This window comes from Ranitomeya variabilis, chromosome 4 (genome assembly GCF_051348905.1).
Source record: "Ranitomeya variabilis isolate aRanVar5 chromosome 4, aRanVar5.hap1, whole genome shotgun sequence".
NCBI lineage: Eukaryota > Metazoa > Chordata > Amphibia > Anura > Dendrobatidae > Ranitomeya > Ranitomeya variabilis.
The window spans coordinates 753,000,673-753,023,871 of record NC_135235.1 but is presented as its reverse complement, the minus strand read 5'-3'; the positions used below and the strand labels follow the sequence as shown (position 1 = coordinate 753,023,871).

Sequence of the window (23,199 nt, the reverse complement as noted above, 5' to 3'; positions counted from 1 at the left end):
CAGTGTGTGGTATCGTCTCCCCCTGCTGGTCATCATCATCTATTACAGTGTGTGGTATCGGCTCCCTCTGCTGGTCATCATCAGCTATTACAGTGTGTGGTATCGTCTCCCCCTGCTGGTCATCATCCTCTATTACAGTGTGTGGTATCGTCTCCCCCTGCTGGTCATCATCAGCTATTACAGTGTGTGGTATCGTCTCCCCCTGCTGGTCATCATCATCTATTACAGTGTGTGGTATCGTCTCCCCCTGCTGGTCATCATCATCTATTACAGTGTGTGGTATCGTCTCCCCCTGCTGGTCATCACCATCTATTACAGTGTGTGGTATCGTCTCCCCCTGCTGGTCATCATCCTCTATTACAGTGTGTGGTATCGTCTCCCCCTGCTGGTCATCATCAGCTATTACAGTGTGTGGTATCGTCTCCCCCTGCTGGTCATCATCATCTATTACAGTGTGTGGTATCGTCTCCCCCTGCTGGTCATCATCATCTATTACAGTGTGTGGTATCGTCTCCCCCTGCTGGTCATCATCATCTATTACAGTGTGTGGTATCGTCTCTCCCTGCTGGTCATCATCAGCTATTACAGTGTGTGGTATCGTCTCCCCCTGCTGGTCATCATCAGCTATTACAGTGTGTGGTATCGGCTCCCCCTGCTGGTCATCATCATCTATTACAGTGTGTGGTATCGTCTCTCCCTGCTGGTCATCATCTATTACAGTGTGTGGTATCGTCTCCCCCTGCTGGTCATCATCATCTATTACAGTGTGTGGTATCGGCTCCCTCTGCTGGTCATCATCATCTATTACAGTGTGTGGTATCGTCTCCCCCTGCTGGTCATCATCATCTATTACAGTGTGTGGTATCGTCTCCCCCTGCTGGTCATCATCAGCTATTACAGTGTGTGGTATCGTCTCCCCCTGCTGGTCATCATCAGCTATTACAGTGTGTGGTATCGTCTCCCTCTGCTGGTCATCATCATCTATTACAGTGTATGGTATCGTCTCCCCCTGCTGGTCATCACCATCTATTACAGTGTGTGGTATCGGCTCCCCCTGCTGGTCATCACCATCTATTACAGTGTGTGGTATCGTCTCCCCCTGCTGGTCATCATCCTCTATTACAGTGTGTGGTATCATCTCCCCCTGCTGGTCATCATCCTCTATTACAGTGTGTGGTATCGTCTCCCCCTGCTGGTCATCATCATCTATTACAGTGTGTGGTATCGTCTCCCTCTGCTGGTCATCATCATCTATTACAGTGTGTGGTATCGTCTCCCCCTGCTGGTCATCATCCTCTATTACAGTGTGTGGTATCGTCTCCCCCTGCTGGTCATCAGCTATTACAGTGTGTGGTATCGTCTCCCCCTGCTGGTCATCATCATCTATTACAGTGTGTGGTATCGTCTCCCCCTGCTGGTCATCATCATCTATTACAGTGTGTGGTATCGTCTCCCCCTGCTGGTCATCATCCTCTATTACAGTGTGTGGTATCATCTCCCCCTGCTGGTCATCATCATCTATTACATGTGTGGTATCATCTCCCCCTGCTGGTCATCATCAGCTATTACAGTGTGTGGTATCGTCTCCCCCTGCTGGTCATCGTCATCTATTACAGTGTGTGGTATCGTCTCCCCCTGCTGGTCATCATCATCTATTACAGTGTGTGGTATCGTCTCCCCCTGCTGGTCATCATCATCTATTACAGTGTGTGGTATCGTCTCCCCCTGCTGGTCATCATCATCTATTACAGTGTGTGGTATCGTCTCCCCCTGCTGGTCATCATCATCTATTACAGTGTGTGGTATCGTCTCCCCCTGCTGGTCATCATCAGCTATTACAGTGTGTGGTATCGGCTCCCCCTGCTGGTCATCATCATCTATTACAGTGTGTGGTATCGTCTCCCCCTGCTGGTCATCACCATCTATTACAGTGTGTGGTATCGTCTCCCCCTGCTGGTCATCATCATCTATTACAGTGTGTGGTATCGTCTCCCCCTGCTGGTCATCATCATCTATTACAGTGTGTGGTATCGTCTCCCCCTGCTGGTCATCATCAGCTATTACAGTGTGTGGTATCGTCTCCCCCTGCTGGTCATCATCATCTATTACAGTGTGTGGTATTGTCTCCCCCTGCTGGTCATCATCATCTATTACAGTGTGTGGTATCGGCTCCCTCTGCTGGTCATCATCCTCTATTACAGTGTGTGGTATCGTCTCCCCCTGCTGGTCATCATCATCTATTACAGTGTGTGGTATCGTCTCCCCCTGCTGGTCATCATCATCTATTACAGTGTATGGTATCGTCTCCCCCTGCTGGTCATCATCATCTATTACAGTGTGTGGTATCGTCTCCCTCTGCTGGTCATCACCATCTATTACAGTGTGTGGTATCGTCTCCCTCTGCTGGTCATCATCCTCTATTACAGTGTGTGGTATCGTCTCCCTCTGCTGGTCATCATCCTCTATTACAGTGTGTGGTATCGTCTCCCCCTGGTGGTCATCATCCTCTATTACAGTGTGTGGTATCGGCTCCCTCTGCTGGTCATCATCAGCTATTACAGTGTGTGGTATCGGCTCCCTCTGCTGGTCATCATCCTCTATTACAGTGTGTGGTATCGTCTCCCTCTGCTGGTCATCATCTATTACAGTGTGTGGTATCGTCTCCCCCTGCTGGTCATCATCTATTACAGTGTGTGGTATCGTCTCCCCCTGCTGGTCATCATCAGCTATTACAGTGTGTGGTATCGGCTCCCCCTGCTGGTCATCATCACCTATTACAGTGTGTGGTATCGTCTCCCCCTGCTGGTCATCATCATCTATTACAGTGTGTGGTATCGTCTCCCTCTGCTGGTCATCATCATCTATTACAGTGTGTGGTATCGTCTCCCCCTGCTGGTCATCACCATCTATTACAGTGTGTGGTATCGTCTCCCCCTGCTGGTCATCATCATCTATTACAGTGTGTGGTATCGTCTCCCCCTGCTGGTCATCATCCTCTATTACAGTGTGTGGTATCGGCTCCCTCTGCTGGTCATCATCATCTATTACAGTGTGTGGTATCGTCTCCCTCTGCTGGTCATCATCATCTATTACAGTGTGTGGTATCGTCTCCCTCTGCTGGTCATCATCAGCTATTACAGTGTGTGGTATCGTCTCCCCCTGCTGGTCATCATCAGCTATTACAGAGTGTGATATCGTCTCCCCCTGCTGGTCATCATCATCTATTACAGTGTGTGGTATCGTCTCCCCCTGCTGGTCATCATCATCTATTACAGTGTGTGGTATCGTCTCCCCCTGCTGGTCATCATCATCTATTACAGTGTGTGGTATCGTCTCCCCCTGCTGGTCATCATCATCTATTACAGTGTGTGGTATCGTCTCCCTCTGCTGGTCATCATCATCTATTACAGTGTGTGGTATCGTCTCCCCCTGCTGGTCATCATCAGCTATTACAGTGTGTGGTATCGTCTCTCCCTGCTGGTCATCATCATCTATTACAGTGTGTGGTATCATCTCCCTCTGCTGGTCATCAGCTATTACAGTGTGTGGTATCGTCTCTCCCTGCTGGTCATCATCAGCTATTACAGTGTGTGGTATCGTCTCCCCCTGCTGGTCATCATCATCTATTACAGTGTGTGGTATCGTCTCCCCCTGCTGGTCATCACCATCTATTACAGTGTGTGGTATCGTCTCCCCCTGCTGGTCATCATCATCTATTACAGTGTGTGGTATCGTCTCCCCCTGCTGGTCATCATCTATTACAGTGTGTGGTATCGGCTCCCCCTGCTGGTCATCACCATCTATTACAGTGTGTGGTATCGTCTCCCTCTGCTGGTCATCACCATCTATTACAGTGTGTGGTATCGGCTCCCTCTGCTGGTCATCACCATCTATTACAGTGTGTGGTATCGGCTCCCTCTGCTGGTCATCATCCTCTATTACAGTGTGTGGTATCGGCTCCCCCTGCTGGTCATCATCATCTATTACAGTGTGTGGTATCGTCTCCCTCTGCTGGTCATCATCATCTATTACAGTGTGTGGTATCGTCTCCCCCTGCTGGTCATCACCATCTATTACAGTGTGTGGTATCGGCTCCCTCTGCTGGTCATCATCCTCTATTACAGTGTGTGGTATCGGCTCCCCCTGCTGGTCATCATCATCTATTACAGTGTGTGGTATCGTCTCCCTCTGCTGGTCATCATCATCTATTACAGTGTGTGGTATCGTCTCCCCCTGCTGGTCATCATCCTCTATTACAGTGTGTGGTATCGTCTCCCCCTGCTGGTCATCACCATCTATTACAGTGTGTGGTATCGTCTCCCCCTGCTGGTCATCATCTATTACAGTGTGTGGTATCGGCTCCCCCTGCTGGTCATCACCATCTATTACAGTGTGTGGTATCGTCTCCCTCTGCTGGTCATCACCATCTATTACAGTGTGTGGTATCGGCTCCCTCTGCTGGTCATCACCATCTATTACAGTGTGTGGTATCAGCTCCCCCTGCTGGTCATCATCATCTATTACAGTGTGTGGTATCGTCTCCCCCTGCTGGTCATCATCCTCTATTACAGTGTGTGGTATCGGCTCCCTCTGCTGGTCATCACCATCTATTACAGTGTGTGGTATCGTCTCCCTCTGCTGGTCATCATCAGCTATTACAGTGTGTGGTATCGGCTCCCCCTGCTGGTCATCACCATCTATTACAGTGTGTGGTATCGGCTCCCTCTGCTGGTCATCACCATCTATTACAGTGTGTGGTATCGTCTCCCCCTGCTGGTCATCACCATCTATTACAGTGTGTGGTATCGTCTCCCCCTGCTGGTCATCATCAGCTATTACAATACATCTGCCGTGTGTGCGCACGATGTGTCTCCGGCTTCAGTCGCTGTAGACAGCTTTGCCCATTGTCGCCATCTGCTGTTCATTCTTTGGTATTACAGTCGGCGGCCATTTTTCTGGAGTCCGGTTCCCTTCACTTTTATAATTGTTTTCATTCTTCTTTTTTCTTGGCTTTCTCTAAGCACGTGACAGGAGCTGGCTGTTCATTGGCTGCTTTATGTCAGGTGATGTGGTTCTATTAGGGCCGAGCTGTGAGTCCATCTGGGCGGCCGCTGCGCCTCCTCCTGTCTCCCGCCTGCGGTCTCCGGGAATTATCCGCTGCTGCACCGAGTCCTGCGTCTGCTGCTGCCTCCACGGTCAGGTCTGTCATCACACGGAACTACAAGTCTCAGCATGCCTGCTCTCTCTGTGGCGGGTGACAAGTGCCTGTCACGTGTGCAGCTCAGTGCCCGTAATAACGCAGGTTCTGTGGCCGCATCACTACACGTGATATCATTGCGCCTCCTCTGTGTGGCTTGTAGCAACTCTTATTGCTTTGCTCCCCTCGCCCCCTCTTTGCGCCCTTTGCCTCCTCCCGCTGCTCCTTTTTGCCCCCTCTCCTCTTCCTGCTGCCCCACTGCGCTCCTCTCCTCTTCCTGCTGCCCCATCGCGCCCCTCTCCTCTTCCTGCTGACCCTTTGTGCCTCTCCTCTTCCCACTGCCCCATTGCGCCCCTCTCTTCCTGCCTACTCCTTTGTGCCCCTCTCCTCTTCCCTCCGCCCCACTGCGCCCCTCTCCTCTTCCCTCCGCCCCACTGCGCCCCTCTCCTCTTCCCTCCGCCCCACTGCGCCCCTCTCCTCTTCCCGCCGCCCCACTGCGCCCCTCTCCTCTTCCCTCCGCCCCACTGCGCCCCTCTCCTCTTCCCTCCGCCCCACTGCGCCCCTCTCCTCTTCCCGCCGCCCCACTGCGCCCCTCTCCTCTTCCCGCCGCCCCATTGCGCCCTTCTCTTCCTGCCTACTCCTTTGTGCCCCTCTACTCTTCCAGCCGCCCCATCACGCCCTTCTCTTCCCGCCACCCCATTGCGCCCCTCTCCTCATCCTGCTGCCCCTTTGCCCCTCTCCTCTTCCCGCTGCCCCACTGCGCCCCTCTCCTCTTCCTGCCGCTCCTTTGTGCCCCTCTCCTCTTCCCACCGCCCCATCACGCCCTTCTCTTCCCGCCGCCCCATTGTGCCCCTCTCCTCTTCCCTCCGCCCCACTGCGCCCCTCTCCTCTTCCCTCCGCCCCACTGCGCCCCTCTCCTCTTCCCGCCGCCCCACTGCGCCCTTCTCTTCCTGCCTACTCCTTTGTGCCCCTCTCCTCTTCCAGCCGCCCCATCACGCCCTTCTCTTCCCGCCACCCCATTGCGCCCCTCTCCTCTTCCCGCTGCCCCACTGCGCCCCTCTCCTCTTCCTGCCGCTCCTTTGTGCCCCTCTCCTCTTCCCACCGCCCCATCACGCCCTTCTCTTCCCGCCGCCCCATTGCGCCCCTCTCCTCTTCCCGCTGCCCCACTGCGCCCCTCTCCTTCTCCTGCCGCTCCTTTGTGCCCCCCTCTCCTCTTCCCGCTGCCCCATTGCGCCCCTCTCCTCTTCCCGCTGCCCCATTGCGCCCCTCTCCTCTTCCCGCTGCCCCATTGCGCCCCTCTCCTCTTCCCGCCGCCCTTCTTTTTGCTGCCGCGTTGCGCCCCTCTTCCTGCTGCCCTATTGCTCCCGTCTCCTCTTCCTGCTGCCCCATCGCGCCCCTCTCCTCGACACAGCCCCATTGCCCCCTCTCCTCGTCCTGCTGCCCCTTTGCACCCGTCTCCTCTTCCCGCCGCCCCATCGCGCCCCTGTCCTCGTCCCTTTGCGCCCGTCTCCTCTTCCCTCCGCTCCATTGCGCCCCTCTCCTCTTCCTGCCTACTCCTTTGTGCCCCTCTCCTCTTCCCGCCGCCTCTTTGCGCCCCTCTCCTCGTCCCGCTGCCCTATTGCACCCCTCTCCTCTGCTCCATTGCGCCCCTCTCCTCTTCACGCCGCCCCATCGCTCCCCTCTCCTCTTCCCTCCGCTCCATTGCGCCCCTCTCCTCTTCCCGCCGCCCCACTGCACCCTTCTCTTCCTGCCTACTCCTTTGTGCCCCTCTCCTCTTCCAGCCGCCCCATCACGCCCTTCTCTTCCCGCCGCCCCATTGCGCCCCTCTCTTCATCCTGCTGCCCCTTTGCGCCTCTCCTCTTCCCGCTGCCCCATTGCGCCCCTCTCCTCTTCCTGCCTACTCCTTTGTGCCCCTCTCCTCTTCCTGCTGCCCCACTGCGCCCCTCTCCTCTTCCTGCCGCTCCTTTGTGCCCCTCTCCTCTTCCCGCCGCTCCTTTGTGCCCCTCTCCTTTTCCCGCCGCTCCTTTGTGCCCCTCTCCTCTTCCCACCTCCCCATCACGCCCTTCTCTTCCCGCCGCCCCATTGCACCCCTCTCCTCTTCCCGCTGCACCATTACGCCCCTCTCCTCTTCCCTCTGCCCCATTGCGCCCCTCTCCTCTTCCCGCCGCGTTGCGCCCCTCTTCCTGCTGCCCTATTGCGCCCGTCTCCTCTTCCTGCTGCCCCATTGCCCCCTCTCCTCGTCCTGCTGCCCCTTTGCACCCGTCTCCTCTTCCCGCCGCCCCATCGCGCCCCTGTCCTCGTCCCTTTGCGCCCGTCTCCTCTTCCCTCCGCTCCATTGCGCCCCTGTCCTCGTCCCTTTGCGCCCGTCTCCTCTTCCCTCCGCTCCATTGCGCCCCTGTCCTCGCCCCTCTCCTCGTCCTACCGCCCCTTTGCGCCCCTCTCCTCTTCCTGCCGCTCCTTTGTGTCCCTCTCCTCTTCCCGCCGCCCCATCGCGCCCCTCTCCTCTTCCTGCTGACCCTTTGCGCCTCTCCTCTTCCCGCTGCCCCATTGCGCCCCTCTTCCTGCCTACTCCTTTGTGCCCCTCTCCTCTTCCCGCTGCCCCATTGCGCCCCTCTCCTCTTCCTGCCTACTCCTTTGTGCCCCTCTCCTCTTCCCGCCGCCCCATCGCGCCCCTCTCCTCTTCCTGCTGACCCTTTGTGCCTCTCCTCTTCCCGCTGCCCCATTGCGCCCCTCTCCTCTTCCTGCCGCTCCTTTGTGTCCCTCTCCTCTTCCCGCCGCCCCATAGCGCCCCTGTCCTCGTCCCTCTGCCCCTTTGCGCCCCTCTCCTCGTCCTACCGCCCCTTTGCGCTCCCTGATCACGGCTCTATACCCCGATTACCTGTCTCGGCAGAGTCCATCACTATCAGTTGCGACATTGGTAGATTTTTGGGGGAGACCTCAGGTGGTGGCGTAGCATTGCCTGTGGACTCCCATTTCCTTCCCTCTGGGGGGTTGGCTATAACGGGTCTTCCCCGATCACTGACGTCTCCTCTCTTCCTCCAGGTGGGGGCCATGCCGAGCTGCATTGTGAAGGGCTGCACCCACTACACCGGGATGAAGGCCTCCAACCCCCTGCTCTCCATGCACGTCTTCCCCCGGGAGCTCAGCCGCATTAAGCTCTGGCTCCAGCAGATCGGGCAGAATTTCGGGGACCTCGACAATTTTGCGACCAAGGTGTTTACTGAGGCGAGAACAGGGAAGTATCGCATTTGCTCTGCCCACTTTGCGCCGGGCAGTTACACCTCGCAGGGGAGCAGGATTGTGCTGAAACCTGACGCCATCCCCACCCTGTTCCCTGGGATTTACACGAGACCCCCGCCGGACTGGAAGCCGCTCTCTGCACAGGACAAGACGTCCGGGACCACTGCTAACAGTAACAATATGGACGCCTCAATGGTGAAAGCCCCCACCCAGAAAAAGGAGGACCCCATGGACGGTACTAAGAGGCTGCGGGAAGGAGCGCACCGGAGCCAAGGTGCCAAGCAGGGCCGGAGCCAGGGGCCCGCACAGGAGCGGCTCTTAGACGTCAATGGTCGGCACACGAGCGTCAGCAAGGAGTCCGGGCACAAAGACCCCAAATCCAAACCCGACCAACTCAGCTGCAACTGGTCCTTACCAATTCCGGCCAACATCAACGAGGAGAACAGACGCGCGCTGTGTTCCCTGGAGAACGTGCTGGTGAGCCAGTAACATCAGTGTGCACTGGCCACATCCGGAGCTGCACTCACATCTGCTCTGCATGCAGCTCCGGATGTGAGTAGAGTAAAGACTGGATATAGCGTACAGCATCCTCTGCTTTACTTGTAGGATTGAACTTGGAGGTGTTGAGACGCCTGGGTAAGGGGGAGGGCGACAGGAGGAGACGCGGCCTGGGTGAGGAGGTGGGAGACAGGCAGAGACACAGGCCCGGGAAAGTGGGCGATAGGTGGAGACATGGCCTGGGTAAGGGGGTGGGTGACAGGCGGAGACGCAGCCTGGGTAGGGGGTGGGTGACAGGTAGAGACACAGGCCCGGGAAAGTGGGCGATAGGTGGAGACATGGCCAAGGTAAGGGGGCGGGTGACAGGCGGAGACGCGGCCTGGGTGAGGAGGTGGGCGACAGGCAGAGACACAGGCCCGGGAAAGTGGGCGATAGGTGGAGACATGGCCAAGGTAAGGGGGCGGGTGACAGGCGGAGACGCGGCCTGGGTGAGGAGGTGGGCGACAGGCAGAGACACAGGCCCGGGAAAGTGGGCGATAGGTGGAGACATGGCCAAGGTAAGGGGGCTGGTGACAGGCGGAGACGCGGCCTGGGTAGGGGGTGGGCGACAGGCAGAGACACAGGCCTGGAAAAGTGGGCGATAGGCGGAGACGTGGCCCGGGTAAGGGGGCGGGTGACAGGCGGAGACGCGCCTGGGTAGGGGGTGGGCGACAGGTAGAGACGTGGCATGGGTAGGGGGTGGGCGACAGGCAGAGACACAGGCCTGGAAAAGTGGGCGATTGGCGGAGACGTGGCCCGGGTAAGGGGGCGGGTGACAGGCGGAGACGCGGCATGGGTGGGGGGAGGGCGACAGGCGGAGACGCAGCCTGGGTGGGGGGCGGGCGACAGGCGGAGACGCGGCATGGGTGGGGGGAGGGCGACAGGCGGAGACGCGGCCTGGGTGGGGGGCGGGCGACAGGCGGAGACGCGGCCTGGGTGGGGGGCGGGCGACAGGCAGAGACGCGCTTGGGTAGGGTGCGGGCGACAGGCAGAGACGCGGCCTGGGTAGGGGGCGGCCCTCGGGGCAGTTGGCGCTGGTAACAGACATAGGACGATTATCTCTGTAGATATGAGCAGCTGTTGGCCGCCGCTGATCCTAAGATCTTGAGTGTTGGGGTCCTCGGCGTCGGACCCCTCCCAGGACTGCAGGTCAATGACTTTTTTTCCATGTTCCAGGTTTCCCTCCTGCAGCATTTGGCAGAGGCTCCTCTCACCTCCCGATCCCAGAAGCAGAAGACCACTCGCCTGCTGAACCAGACCGCAGAGATCGTGTCGGTGCTGACCGGGGAGGTGAGACGGGCCCGGGGGGGTCGGGGTGATGATGGGCCGGGGGTATTTGGGGCGTTTGGGTCCATGTATGTGAGCTGAACCTCTCAGGTGCCATTTTCTTGCGTTTCGCAGGAGTGGACGGTGGTGAAGAAGAACTCGCACATCAGCAAGTTTTACAACATGATACGAGAGGTGGGTGGGCCGCCAGGTGGGCGGTCGGGGGCTTGGTCTTTTGGAGGTGAGCTGGGTAAACTCTGCGTTTCAGGTCCCCATTAAGGTGGGAGACGTGGCGGTGTTCTTCTCCATGGATGAGTGGGATTACATCGAGGACCACGAGGAGCAGTATAAGCACGTGATGGTGGAAGAACCTAAGAGCTTACAGCTCAACGGGAGTTCAGGTATGATGCTGCACGGCGCCCTCTGTAGGGAGGGGTCACTGTGCGCGGCGCCCTCTGTAGGGAGGGGTCACTGTGCGCGGCGCCCTCTGTAGGGAGGGGTCACTGTGCGCGGCGCCCTCTAGGGAGGGGTCACGGTGTGCGGCGCCCTCTGTAGGGAGGGGTCACGGTGCGCGGCGCCCTCTGTAGGGAGGGGTCACGGTGCGCGGCGCCCTCTGTAGGCAGGGGTCACGGTGCGCGGCGCCCTCTGTAGGGAGGGGTCACGGTGCGCGGCGCCCTCTGTAGGGAGGGGGTCACGGTGCGCGGCGCCCTCTGTAGGGAGGGGGTCACGGTGCGCGGCGCCCTCTGTAGGGAGGGGGTCACGGTGCGCGGCGCCCTCTGTAGGGAGGGGGTCACGGTGCGCGGCGCCCTCTGTAGGGAGGGGTCACGGTGCGCGGCGCCCTCTGTAGGGAGGGGTCACGGTGCGCGGCGCCCTCTGCAGGGAGGGGTCACGGTGCGCGGCGCCTTCTGTAGGGAGGGGTCACGGTGCGCGGCGCCCTCTGTAGGGAGGGGTCACGGTGCGCGGCGCCCTCTGTAGCACTGTCGGTTGGGGGTCCTTCTGGGATTACAGCTTTTGTTTTGTCATTCTAGATGGGACGAAATGTGAATTTTTGCCGGAGCCCCAGAGTGAACAGGGACCGAGCTTCAGTAAGTGAAGGCGCGGGTCACAATGGCGCTGTTCTTCCCCTGTGCTCTCTGGTGCCCCTGTCTGTGTACACAAGCCTGGACGGTACTGAGCTCCGTCACAAATCCTGCAGATGCGGCCATTAGAGGACGGACAGCCCAGTCCCGTGTCGTGTTTGCAGCTCCTGTGCAGACCAATGTGTCGGTGTTGTCTGATCCTGCAGCCTCCACTAGGGGGAGCAGTGGTCGGTGCAGCAGTTAGCGGGGGTTTACCTGTTCTCTGAGCGGCGCCCCCTGGTGTCGGGGACAGTAAATGTCTTTAATGTGTTGCTCTGTGACTGATAGGTGACACAGATTTCGAGGATCACCTGGACTACGTGCGGACCCCCACGGCGCCCCCTTCGCACACAGGTGAGCACTGGTGGAGGGGTCGGTGCAGGCGGCGTCGGCCCTCACTGATCTTCTCGTCTTCCGTTTCCACTCAGATAAAGAGGTTGCGATCAGCTGTCAAGACATGGAGGTCCTGGAGATGAGCTGCTCCTCAGGTAACGATCGGTGGCAGCGGTCACTCCAGTGATTGTTCGGACGGTTTCTAACTTTCGCCGCTTCTCTGTGCAGATGAATTTATTGAACCGTTGTCTGAACCCCCCCAGAGCGAAAGAATAGATTCTTCCTCAGGTATAAAGCTGCTGACAAGCGTGGGCTGTACCAACTGCAGGAGGGGGACACTGGGTGAAGTAGTTATTCCTATCACACCCTCTATCTTACAGGAGATAAGGCTGATGAGGACCACCCCGATGATCTCCAGAGCCCCCCGCCACCGATAGGTGAGACGCTCTGAAATCACCAGTGATGACAATTCACAATTAAAGGGCCAGCGCGCTCTACATAGAATGTAAGGGAGGGGAGACATTGAAACTCTGGTGATCCAGGTCGATGACTGACGTCCCCTCTATGTACTGTGCAAGCGGCAGAGCGCCGACGTGGGGTCTGATCACAGCAGCGGGAACCTCCATGCCATCTTTTATTTCAGAGAAACAGAAAGAAATAAGAAAAGATGATGGCGAGGATAGTGACACCAGCAACAAAGAGGAGGAGGAGACTCCAGATCTGCCCCCAGGTAACACATGATGGGGGGCCGGCGAGACCCCGATCTTATCTCACCCTCTGATGCTTTTCTGTGCAGATGAGCGAGCGCCGGAGCCCCCTAAAGTTCCAGAGCCGCCCTCAGGTAATGTGTGTTGTATGGGGAGGGTCCGTCCTGGTGTGATGCCGCACGCCCCGTGCCCCACGCACCCCTCACTTCTCCCATGTTCCCACAGACGCCATGGACGAGCCCTCCAGCTCGGAGCTGTGGATCGCGCAGGACGGCACCACTTCTTCCACGTGGATCCCGCAGGACGACCCCAGGCCCAAAGGAAGAAACTGCTTTAAGTACGGTAAACACGCGGGCAGGATCCAGTGTCCGGTCAGCCTGTCGGGCACCACCATCTTATTAGCGGAGCTGCCCCTGAAGATGACGGAGTCGGACCCCCGCTGCCACCTCTGCGACATCACCTTCCCCGATAAATACGAACTGGAGCTGCACCAGCGGACAATGCACAGTAAGAAGCAGCGGCTGTGACCCTGGGGGCCTGCAGACGCGGGGGGCTTTATGTAAAAAGCTTGTTTTTATAGCGGATGGTAACCAATAATAAAAGGTCTGTGCACAGCCGGGAGCGGCCTTTTCTGGAACACGTCACCGCAGCCACCTTGGCTCGCGCACCGGTTAGGACAGACTTTTTACCCCCTACGTCTAGCGTCAGTATCTGCAGCTTGAGCCCCTATGACAACACTTCCTGCCTGGGTTCTGGCCTTCAGCATGGAGGAGCCTGTGCGCTAGAAGGTGCGGAGGTCGCTGTTTATTCTCTCAACCCCCCCAAAAATAGATAAATTCAATGTCACTCCACCCCTTTATACATCACTGGCCAGGAAGTATTGTCATAGTCCCCATCTTACCCCACTAAATGGAAACATTATGCTATTAGGACAGGATCTCACCCTTCCCTCTCACTGATGGCGAGCAGAGGCTTTCACCATTATTATTTTAATATTTGTAAAAAAATAAAAAAAAATTACTTTTCTTTTTTGGAAGAAATGAGACTAAAGCAAGTGAAGAGCGGAGTCGTGGCTGTGAATCATTTCATATACATATTTATAGATATATATATTTACACACATACATCTCATGTACAAAGCTACATTCTAACCCCGAGGGGCCGACCGTGGAAATAAATATGTCCCTACAATACAAAAGGTAACGCTGGCTACAAAGGTGAAGAGATGGGGCGCCAACCCTGGCACACCGCTGGAGACACAGGGTGCCGACCACGTCACACCGCTGGAGACACAGGGTGCCGACCACGTCACACCGCTGGAGACAGTGCCGACCACGGCACACCGCCGGAGCGCTAACATTGGCGGAGAAGACTAGATAGGCAGCTGTGATAATGTTCTCATTTGTAATGATGACGTGTGGTGCCGCGCTCCGTTTTATCCTTTGGTACGTTTTGGAATTTCACCGCAATAAATATCTACCTTTTTTCTGCCAACGTGGACACAACTCGGATAATAAAAACAAAAAAATGAGTTAATGAGTGCGGGGTCTGTAGGTCTGTACACGGGTTAGTGTCTCAGGCTGGTATATAAAAGGTTAATATCTTATATATAAAATACAGGCAGAACTCGCGTCATAAAAATGTGCGCAGGACTGGAAGAAAAGAACCGACACACAAAGATGGAGACCGTCCATCACCCCGGAAGATATGAGCCAGGGAGGCGTCTTATATACAAGGCGTGTAAAGTGCTGGACGCAGCGCGGACAATACTGCACGGAATCTATACTGACGGATTTATTTTGCAGTTTTATGCAAAACTATTAAGAAAATAGAAACTTTTTTTTTTTTCTGAGACTTATTTTTGGTAATTCTGGGTCAGATTTTTTTTTTTTTTTACTTTTATGTTACACCGCACAATAGGCTTAAAACAAAAATATATAGAATATTCAATAAAAAAAAAATGGAACTTAAGTTTTTTTTTTCTAGCAGCAAAATCAAGGAAGACGTAGCGCCCCCGCGTGATCGCGATCATCTAGTGGCTACAGATTACAGGCGGGTGTACAATTGTGATGGATGTCTGCTGACCACCTCCCTCCCTCCTGTGTTTCTGCACTTCCCTCTTTCAGCTCAATTTTTTCTGATACAAAGCTCCAAATGCTCTGCCTTGACATACAAGACAGTACCTGTAGCCACCACTAGAGGGAGCTCAAGGCAATGCGTTCCCTGTAGCCACCACTAGAGGGAGCTCAAGGCAATGCAGAGTTCCCAGCTTACTCCTCAGCTCCCTCTAGTGGTGGCCACCGTAGTCAGCATTTTATCATTGCATGGCAGCAATGGTGGGATGTATACATAAAGGGAGACCGCACTGGTGAATGACGAGACTGACTCTCATGGATCGTCCGCCTCCATGCTCTCGAGCGAAAGCAGCAGTGTTGGGAAGGTGTCTGATATTACATGGAAACCCGAACGCAGCAACCGCATCTCTGCTCTGTCCACCAAATACAAAACTCCACGACTGGTCGATAAACGAAACTTTCAACCATCGAGTCCGAGCAAAAAGAATGAAAAACTAAAAATTCAAATTATATTCAAAGTATAAAGCAGGTTGGTGTCAGGTTTCATGGAGGCGCGAGACCATTTACACCGGAGAATATGGTGGACAGTACAGGGCAGCGCAGATCAAATCCAGGTTGGGGGGTCCCGGAGCGTCCGCAGGGTCTCGGAGCGTCCGCAGGGTCTCGGAGCGTCCGCAGGGTCTCGGAGCGTCCGCAGGGTCTCGGAGCGTCCGCAGGGTCTCGGAGCGTCCGCAGGGTCTCGGAGCGCCCGCAGGGTGCCAGGACAGAATGCTCCCGATTTGATGCATGTTGTTGGGCCGCAGCGATCGCATTGTTTGCGTTCTGTTTTTACAGTCATTGAAGTGTTAAAATATCAGATAAAAGTGAGGGGAAAAAAAAATAATGCGGCAGCTATACACATCATGCACGGGGTGTCGGGGGGCTTCAGTCGCTGCTGGCGCACATGACTTGCCAGACTATGAGGTGACTCCTCTCCATTTTGGCCATGGAGGGCTCAAACTGTAAGGAATCGTCTAAGCCTTCGGATTCGGTGCCGTCGTCACCTGCGGAGAGGACATGAGTCAGGAGGAAATGCCACCAGATGCAGGGTACAAATACAGCCCTACAGTCGGGGTGCCCCTCCGTGGTACGTCCTTACCCATTCTAAAGTCGATGTAGCCCTCTCCACCGCTCATCACCAGCATGAACTTCTGTGCGGCGGCGTCCTGCTGGGACACAGCGCCCTTGTCTGCAGTCAGATCTGGAGAGCTACCGCCAGCCGGTGGGATCACCTGACCTGGAAGATAAGATGGCGCCACCATTACAGGAGCTCTACCTTTTTACCCCCATCCTCCTCCAATATATCAGGATCAGTACCTGGCACTGACACAAAGAATTTCACGGCGTCCCGATGCCCGTGGAAGCAGAGCTGAGCGTGCGCCATAGAGCAGTACGGTATGAAGGTTCCCGGCGTGACTTTGTCGCTGTTCTCGTCACCGTAGACGCGGATGACGCTCCCTGGACGATTGCCGGAGGCGGACAGAGCTTTATTGGCTTTAGAATATAAAGAAAACAAAAAGGGTAAATTGTCACAAGGCAGGGAACATTCCGCTATCAATACACCTGGTATCGCCCTCGAGGAGCGCTGCTGGAGGGAAACAGTCGGCATTAAGTATTTCAAGACATAGCTTGAAATCATGAGAAGGGCATGCTGAGAGCAGAGGCAAGGAGGGAATGAATGTGTGATTTGTTCATCTAGCACTGGTCTACTACTAGTCTGGGTACCAGTGTCCACACTGGTGATGTGGTGCCTAAGCCAACAGCGACCATCTGAGGCGGGACAGGTGAGGGGACTACAGCTGGTATGTGTGCAAGGCTTGGAGACCATTACGTATCCGTCCTTCTTCAATCTCCCTGTGGGTCTGAGGTTACGTTCTTCCATCAAGATTTAATGTGTGAGACGTCACAGCCTCAGTCCTGGTCACAAGCTGCCTGACAGACGACTGGTGGGAAAGTGGTCATGCAAGGTCCATGGCATGAGCGGCCAGAGGTCTCTTCAGAGATCTTGTGAGGAGCTTTTCTAGAAACGCCTAGATTCCTGGAGCTGTGATGAATGAAACGCCATCCAGGTAATAGACCTCCTCCTCACCCACCACCATCGGTCATTCTCATCTGCCACCATGCCTCAATTCTGTCCTCCACCCTCAGCCAAACGGCCTTCTCCACAGTCCCACTCTCAACCTCACCTTCTGCAAACACCATCACTTCAACCTTTCATCACCATGTTCACCCTCTGCCATGCCACTTCACCATACATCCTCACTTGTTCCTCAACCCAATTCCTTCACCATTTCTCATCCTCACCCGTTTTCATCCTGATTTCAGTTCTCCGCCATCTTTATTCCCCACCATCCCATCCCTCATTCTCGCCTTCCCTCTTTCTCGCTTCTGCCATCCTTCATCCCCGCCTTCTCTCATTCTCACTTTCTACCATCCCTCATCCCCACCCTTCCCTCATTCTTGGTTTCTGCCATCCCTCGTCCCCACCCTTCCCTCGTTCACTTTCCACCATCCCTCATCCCCACTCATCCCTCATCCTCACCCATCCCTCATTCCCGTCTTCTGTAGTGATGAGCGAGTATACTCGTTGCTCGGGGGGTCTCCGAGTATTTAGGACTGCTTGGAAATTGTTTTTCTTGCAGCAGCTGTAAGATTTACAGCTACTAGCCAGCTTGATTACATGTGGGGGTTGCCTGGTTGCTAGGGAATCCCCACATATATTCAAGCTGTCTAGCAGCCACAAATCATTCAGCTGTGGCAAGGAAAACAATCTCCGAGTAGTCAAATACTCAGATCACCCAAGCGTGCTCGGGAAAACCCGAACGAGTATAGTAGCTCATCACTAGTCTTCCGTCATCACTCGTCCTCACCCACCCCTCATTCCCGTCTTCCGCCATCCCTCGTCCCCACCCACCCCTCCCCTTACCTCATTCCTCAACCCCACCTTCTGCTATCCCTCATCCCCCATCCTTGCCTCATTCCCCACTTTCCGCCATCCCTCGTCCCCACCTTCGGCCATCCCTCATCCTCGCCTCAGCTCCACATTACGCCATCCCTCATCACCCACCTTCTGCCACCCCTCATCCCCCACCCTTCCCTGATTCTCACCTTCCGCCATCCACACCATCCCTCATCCCCCATTTTCAGCCATCCCCCACGCCCCGCGTGCTGCAGGATTTCGCTAGCTGAAGACATGCTAGATTGACAAGACACATCCATTAGAATGAGGAAACGATGAGAGTGGGAGAAGATCTGAGAGGAGAGCGGTGTGCGGGATGAGAAGCGCCAGCAGATGACGATGTGGTGACCAGTGTACACACAGCGACTACGGGATTAGCTGCCACATGAGGACAATAGACCGTCCAGCCGTTTAGTAATACGTAAGATTGCTGCCAATTAAGGGGGAGGAGGAGACGTCCAGAAGAAGATGTCAGGAACATACAAAGGAGGGTGATCTATACAGCCAGTGGCTACTCGGAGAAGCCGGAGCGATGTGCTGTCACTTACCCCTTAACCCAAGTAACCGTCCCTGGTGCAGAATTACCGCTATAGTGAGACAGTAAGGGGAGGAGAAGGGTGAGAACCAGAGGTCACCATTCAGGTGTAACACTACGCCATATTTCACCCTGCATGGGGCAGAAGAACGGCAGCAGAGAAAGTAACCACCACCAGGTCCCGAACATAGAAGGAGATGGATGAGCGCGGCACGTGCCTCTCTCCTATCGGATATCTTCCTCTATACTCAGCCCAAATACCCGAATAAGAAGCTACAACTAACAGGCTGTGCTACAATTCTCACCGTCAGCGAATGGAAACGTGCTGTTCCCACCCAAAGGCTGATACGGACTATTCTCCCGATGACATTATATCCATTTGTGTATATAATGCTTCACACTGTCAGGGAGGGGGCACTTACTTTCAGTCAGGGGTATGGAGATAATGACACCATTGCCGGTGCCCACCCACAGGCGGTTACAAGACACCATCAAGGCGGTTATTCTAACGAAGGAGAAGCCGAGCTTCCCGGTGCCTGGAAAAAGGAGATCACACACACACCGGTCAGAAAACAGGAGCGGAAATCAACAAAACTCATCACATCGACCCGAAATGTCCCAAGCGGGGCCGGGACTCACCGAGCATCTTACTGACATATGGTTCTATGTCCACATCCTGTAGATGCTGATTGGTGTGAGCGTGGTAGAGGCGCAGCGTGGAGTCCAGCCGGATGGAGACCCAAACACCGTCACCCACCCAGGCCAGCTGCCGGACCTGGCTCTCCTTCCGAGGATGAGCGTCAAAGGATTTCTGGAGGAAAAAATGTCCAGCTATCACCAAGTATCAACTCCTGCCACCCCGACATCAAACCCGCAACCCACCCCAACATCCTCCCCAAGATGGACACCTGATCCGCGAGTATCAACTCCTGCCACCCCAACATTAAACCTACAATCCACCCCAAGATGTATAGCTGATCAGCGAGTATAAACTCCTGCCACCCCGACATCAATCCCGCAACCCACCCCAACATCCTCCCCAAGATGTACACCTGATCCGCGAGTATCAACTCCTGCCACCCCAACATTAAACCTACAATCCACCCCAAGATGTATAGCTGATCAGCGAGTATAAACTCCTGCCACCCCGACATCAAACCCGCAACCCACCCTAACATCCTCCCCAAGATGTACACCTGATCCGCGAGTATCAACTCCTGCCACCCCAACCTCCAACCCACCTGCCACCCCAACATTAAACCTACAATCCACCCCAAGATGTATAGCTGATCAGCGAGTATAAACTCCTGCCACCCCGACATCAATCCCGCAACCCACCCCAACATCCTCCCCAAGATGTACACCTGATCCGCGAGTATCAACTCCTGCCACCCCAACATTAAACCTACAATCCACCCCAAGATGTATAGCTGATCAGCGAGTATAAACTCCTGCCACCCCGACATCAAACCCGCAACCCACCCTAACATCCTCCCCAAGATGTACACCTGATCCGCGAGTATCAACTCCTGCCACCCCAACCTCCAACCCACCTGCCACCCCAACATTAAACCTACAATCCACCCCAAGATGTATAGCTGATCAGCGAGTATAAACTCCTGCCACCCCAACATCAATCCCGCAACCCACCCCAACATCCTCCCCAAGATGTACACCTGATCCGCGAGTATCAACTCCTGCCACCCCAACATTAAACCTACAATCCACCCCAAGATGTATAGCTGATCAGCGAGTATAAACTCCTGCCACCCCGACATCAATCCCGCAACCCACCCCAAGATATACAGCTGATCACAGAGTATAAGCTCCTGCCACGCCAACTTCCAAACTGACCTCCACCCTAACATCCAACCAGCCCTCCACACCATCCCCCAACCCGACCTCTACTCCAAGATTACAGGTAATCAGCGAGCATCAACTCCTGCCACCCCAACCTTCACCATCAATACCCTTATGCCTACTTCCACCTGCACCAACCCCAACTTCTATCTCGTCAACCCCCACTTCTACTGGCTTCACCTCCATAGCCACCAGTACTTCCTCCCTTTCTACCTCCACCCCTTCTATCACCGTCACTACCCCCCCTTCCGTCACTTCTGCTACCTCCACTGATTCAGCCAACAACACCACCTCTACCTTCCCTCAGTAACCGGGCAGGTATTGGTGCCTCCTACCTCTATCTTCATGGTCTTGGGCTGTACGATGTAGATCTTGTTCCTGTACCCGCACCAGACCTTCTCGTGTACCACCGTCATACAGCGGATGGAGTGGTGCGGGCGGCCAAAGTCCAACAGGTGGTAGTTCGATAAATCCCACTGACCGTCTGCAACAAGAAAAAAAAAATTTCTTGTAAATCACAGATGGACACGGTAAAATCTGATCCGATGCATAGGATGCAGCTGCAATTCATCGCAGGATGTGGGACAGGTCAAATAAGGAGCAGATGACTCATGCATTATACCTACCAATGCCTCGATGGAAGATTGCCAGCGTCCCGTCAGCCAAGGCCACCAGCACGATGCCCTTCACGTGTCTGTAATGGAGGAGTGAGGGTGATCGGATACGAAGTGCAGATCTGTACACACTGATATATACACACATAGCTCGAAAAATAAAGGGAACACTAACATCCCACATTCTACATATCTGCCTGCTGAAGTTCATTTTGCAGGGCTCTGGCAGTGCTCCTTGCACAAAGGAGGAGGTAGCAGCGGTCCTGCTGCTGGGTTGTTGCCCTCCTACAGCCCCCTCCACCTCTGCAGCTTGGTGAGAAGGCAACAGCTGTTGTCACAATTATTAGAAAATGGAAGAAACACAAGATGACTGTCAATCTTCATCGGTCTGAGGTTCCATGTAAAAACTTGCCTCATGGGGAAAGAATGATTCTGAGAAAGGTCAGGAATCAGCCCACAACTACACGGGAGGACCTGGTCAGTGACCTGTAGCGAGCTGGGACCACAGTCTCAAACATTACTGATAGTAACACACTGCGCCGTCATGGATTAAAATCCTGCAGGGCTCAGAAGGTTCCCCTGCTACCACCAGCACATGTCCAGGTCCGTTTGAAGTTTGCCAATGACAATCTGGATGATCCAGAGGAGCCATGGGAGAAGGTCATGTGGTCAGAGGACGCCAATATAGACCTTTTTGGTATCAACTCCACTTGCCATGTTTGGAGAAAAAAGATGAATGAGTACAACCCCAAGAACACCATCCCAACCGTGAAGCATGGTGGGGGGAAACATCCCACGTTAGAGCCGCTTTTAATAATAATTTTATTTCTATAGCGCCAACATATTCCGCAGAGCTTTAGATTATAGAGGGGACTTGTAGAGACAATAGACATTACAGCATAACCATAAACACAGATCAAAACAGATACCGAGAGGAGTGAGGGCCCTGCTGCTCGCAAGCTTACAATCTATGAGGAAAAGGGGAGACACGAGAGGTGGATGGTAACAATTGCAAGTGGGTCTAAATGGAAGGTTTAGCTGACAGATTTGTGATTTGCACCTCGCACTTGAAAAGTAGGTTCGTTGTGATAAATGTGATATCCTAGTTCCTCCAGAGGGGGCTCTGGGTCAGTGGTGGTAAACTGGGAGGCTTCCCCAATTTCTTTTCGCACTTAAACATCGATTTCCTTCAGTTCCTCCACATTGGACAGGTTGTTGTTGTTGAGCATCCTGTCCTTCAGCAGAGTGATGGGGTCACTTTTACTCCTCACTTCCTGAATTTCTTCTCTTGTTCGGTAACTCCAGGGTCACTCATACTATGTCCATGGTAACGGTATGTCTGAAGCTCCATCAGAATAGGCCCCTTTCCCAGATCTGCAGTGATTAGCAGCAAACTTGGCCAGGATTTCCTTCACGGAGACTCTGCGGGTATAGGTGTACCCATGTTCTCGGTAGGCTGTGAAGAGGTGATCTGTGGAGTTTATACCAGATTCTAGACCGACACAACAAGCTTCCTGCCCATGATAAAGATGACAGAACCCGTGAATAATCTTCTGCTTGTAGAGCGGATCTGACTTCAGGTCCATGCGCCGGATGATCTGCATTGGCCTGTAGTACTGCAGACCCTCCTCGCGAGTCAGCGGTGGTCGGTGGGGCCTCCTCCAGTTTGTGTACGTCACATTTCTTGATGTCAAATGTTGCTTCAGATGCAAAGTCTGCCTAGCTGCGTGATGCCACAAAAACACGGGCAGCAGTGACAGGCTTCTGGCCTGAGCCCCGAAGCACACGGGACAGTAGAGACAGCATGGGCGGCCGCTCACAGGAGGATCCGGGTCACTGTCCGAGACCCCCGTCTGGTGACACTGACGACCTCAAAGCCTGATCGGCCGCCTGTAACCTTCCAGCGGCTTCTCTGCAAAGGGGGACAGGATGACTGCACCATATTGAAGGGAGGGTGGATGGAGTTATGTATCGTGAGATTTTGGCCAACAACCTCCTTCCCTCAGTAAGGGCATTGAAGATGGGTCTGCCAGGATGACAATGACCCAAAACACACAGCCAGGTGCAAAATTGGTCAAGAACTACAGGAAACGTCTGACCTCTGTAACTTATTTCATGCAATAAAATGCAAAGTAATTGTGTAAGAATCCTACAATTTGGATTTTTATCAGGTCATAAAAATTACAGACCACTTCATTCTTTGTAGGTGGGAAAACTGCAAAATCGACAGCGTATCAAATACTTATTTTCCCCACTGTATATAGAGATATATATATTATACACACGCCCTCCGTACTCACACTATACTCAGGATGGAGTCCTTCAGTTTGATCTGCAGGAGACATTTCTTCCACTGGGTGACGGAGGAATGGACGTAGAGGCTGCAGGAGAAAGCCAGAGGTCAGATGTGTATGGGGCCGTCCGTCAGCTGCAGAAATCCCCAACACTACGTCCTGCAATGCACCAGAGCAGCTAAACAGTGAGAACCTGGAGGACCGAGCACAGACAACCGTGTAATACCTCATTTCTCCTGCGGGAGTGCTGTAGAGGAACTGAGCACCTTCTGATCATAACATTAACCCCTTCCTGACATGCGCCGTACTAGTACTGCTCTACGGGAACCGCGGCATCGATGCAATCACGTTGTTCCAGTGGTCTCCATGGAGACCCCGTAACCAAAATGGCCACGGGGTCCTTCCAGGTCCCTTACTGAGGTGGC

The 23,199-nt window shown here is 54.6% G+C and overlaps 2 protein-coding genes across 4 annotated transcripts in view; one reads left to right on the top strand and one right to left on the bottom strand.

The window, feature by feature from the left end:
* The first annotated feature begins 5,041 nt into the window (after positions 1-5,041).
* LOC143766802 (uncharacterized) lies at positions 5,042-13,487 on the top strand. The gene is made up of 13 exons (XM_077254764.1): positions 5,042-5,200; positions 8,240-8,914; positions 10,151-10,264; positions 10,376-10,435; positions 10,509-10,641; positions 11,269-11,325; positions 11,647-11,712; positions 11,787-11,846; positions 11,920-11,979; positions 12,072-12,128; positions 12,335-12,421; positions 12,488-12,532; positions 12,624-13,487. Exons 1-13 carry the CDS (start codon positions 5,057-5,059, stop codon positions 12,923-12,925), a joined length of 1,860 nt encoding a protein of 619 aa, XP_077110879.1. The 5' UTR covers positions 5,042-5,056; the 3' UTR covers positions 12,926-13,487.
* Positions 13,473-23,199, bottom strand: part of SPAG9 (sperm associated antigen 9) — a 60,506-nt gene continuing 50,779 nt past the window's right edge. For 2 of the 3 annotated variants that reach the window (XM_077254760.1, XM_077254762.1), the window contains 9 exons: positions 22,781-22,861; positions 20,493-20,560; positions 20,202-20,350; positions 18,646-18,817; positions 18,429-18,542; positions 18,020-18,058; positions 15,830-16,006; positions 15,612-15,749; positions 13,473-15,516 (listed from right to left, as the gene is read on the bottom strand). In XM_077254760.1, the coding sequence (XP_077110875.1) occupies positions 15,398-15,516; positions 15,612-15,749; positions 15,830-16,006; positions 18,020-18,058; positions 18,429-18,542; positions 18,646-18,817; positions 20,202-20,350; positions 20,493-20,560; positions 22,781-22,861 (1,057 nt within the window). In that variant the 3' untranslated portion in view covers positions 13,473-15,397. The remainder of the gene's footprint in view (positions 15,517-15,611; positions 15,750-15,829; positions 16,007-18,019; positions 18,059-18,428; positions 18,543-18,645; positions 18,818-20,201; positions 20,351-20,492; positions 20,561-22,780; positions 22,862-23,199) is intronic. The other variant, XM_077254761.1, reaches the window with a different exon arrangement.

What these genes read in the sequence shown, in the direction of transcription:
- LOC143766802 (XM_077254764.1), top strand. Translation starts at nt 5,057, where the DNA reads ATGTCAGGTGATGTGGTTCTATTAGGGCCGAGCTGTGAGTCCATCTGG. An exon ending in GTTCCCTGGAGAACGTGCTG is followed by an intron (nt 8,915 to 10,150) that starts GTGAGCCAGTAA and finishes TCCATGTTCCAG; the next exon opens with GTTTCCCTCCTGCAGCATTT. An exon ending in GGAGATGAGCTGCTCCTCAG is followed by an intron (nt 11,847 to 11,919) that starts GTAACGATCGGT and finishes TTCTCTGTGCAG; the next exon opens with ATGAATTTATTGAACCGTTG.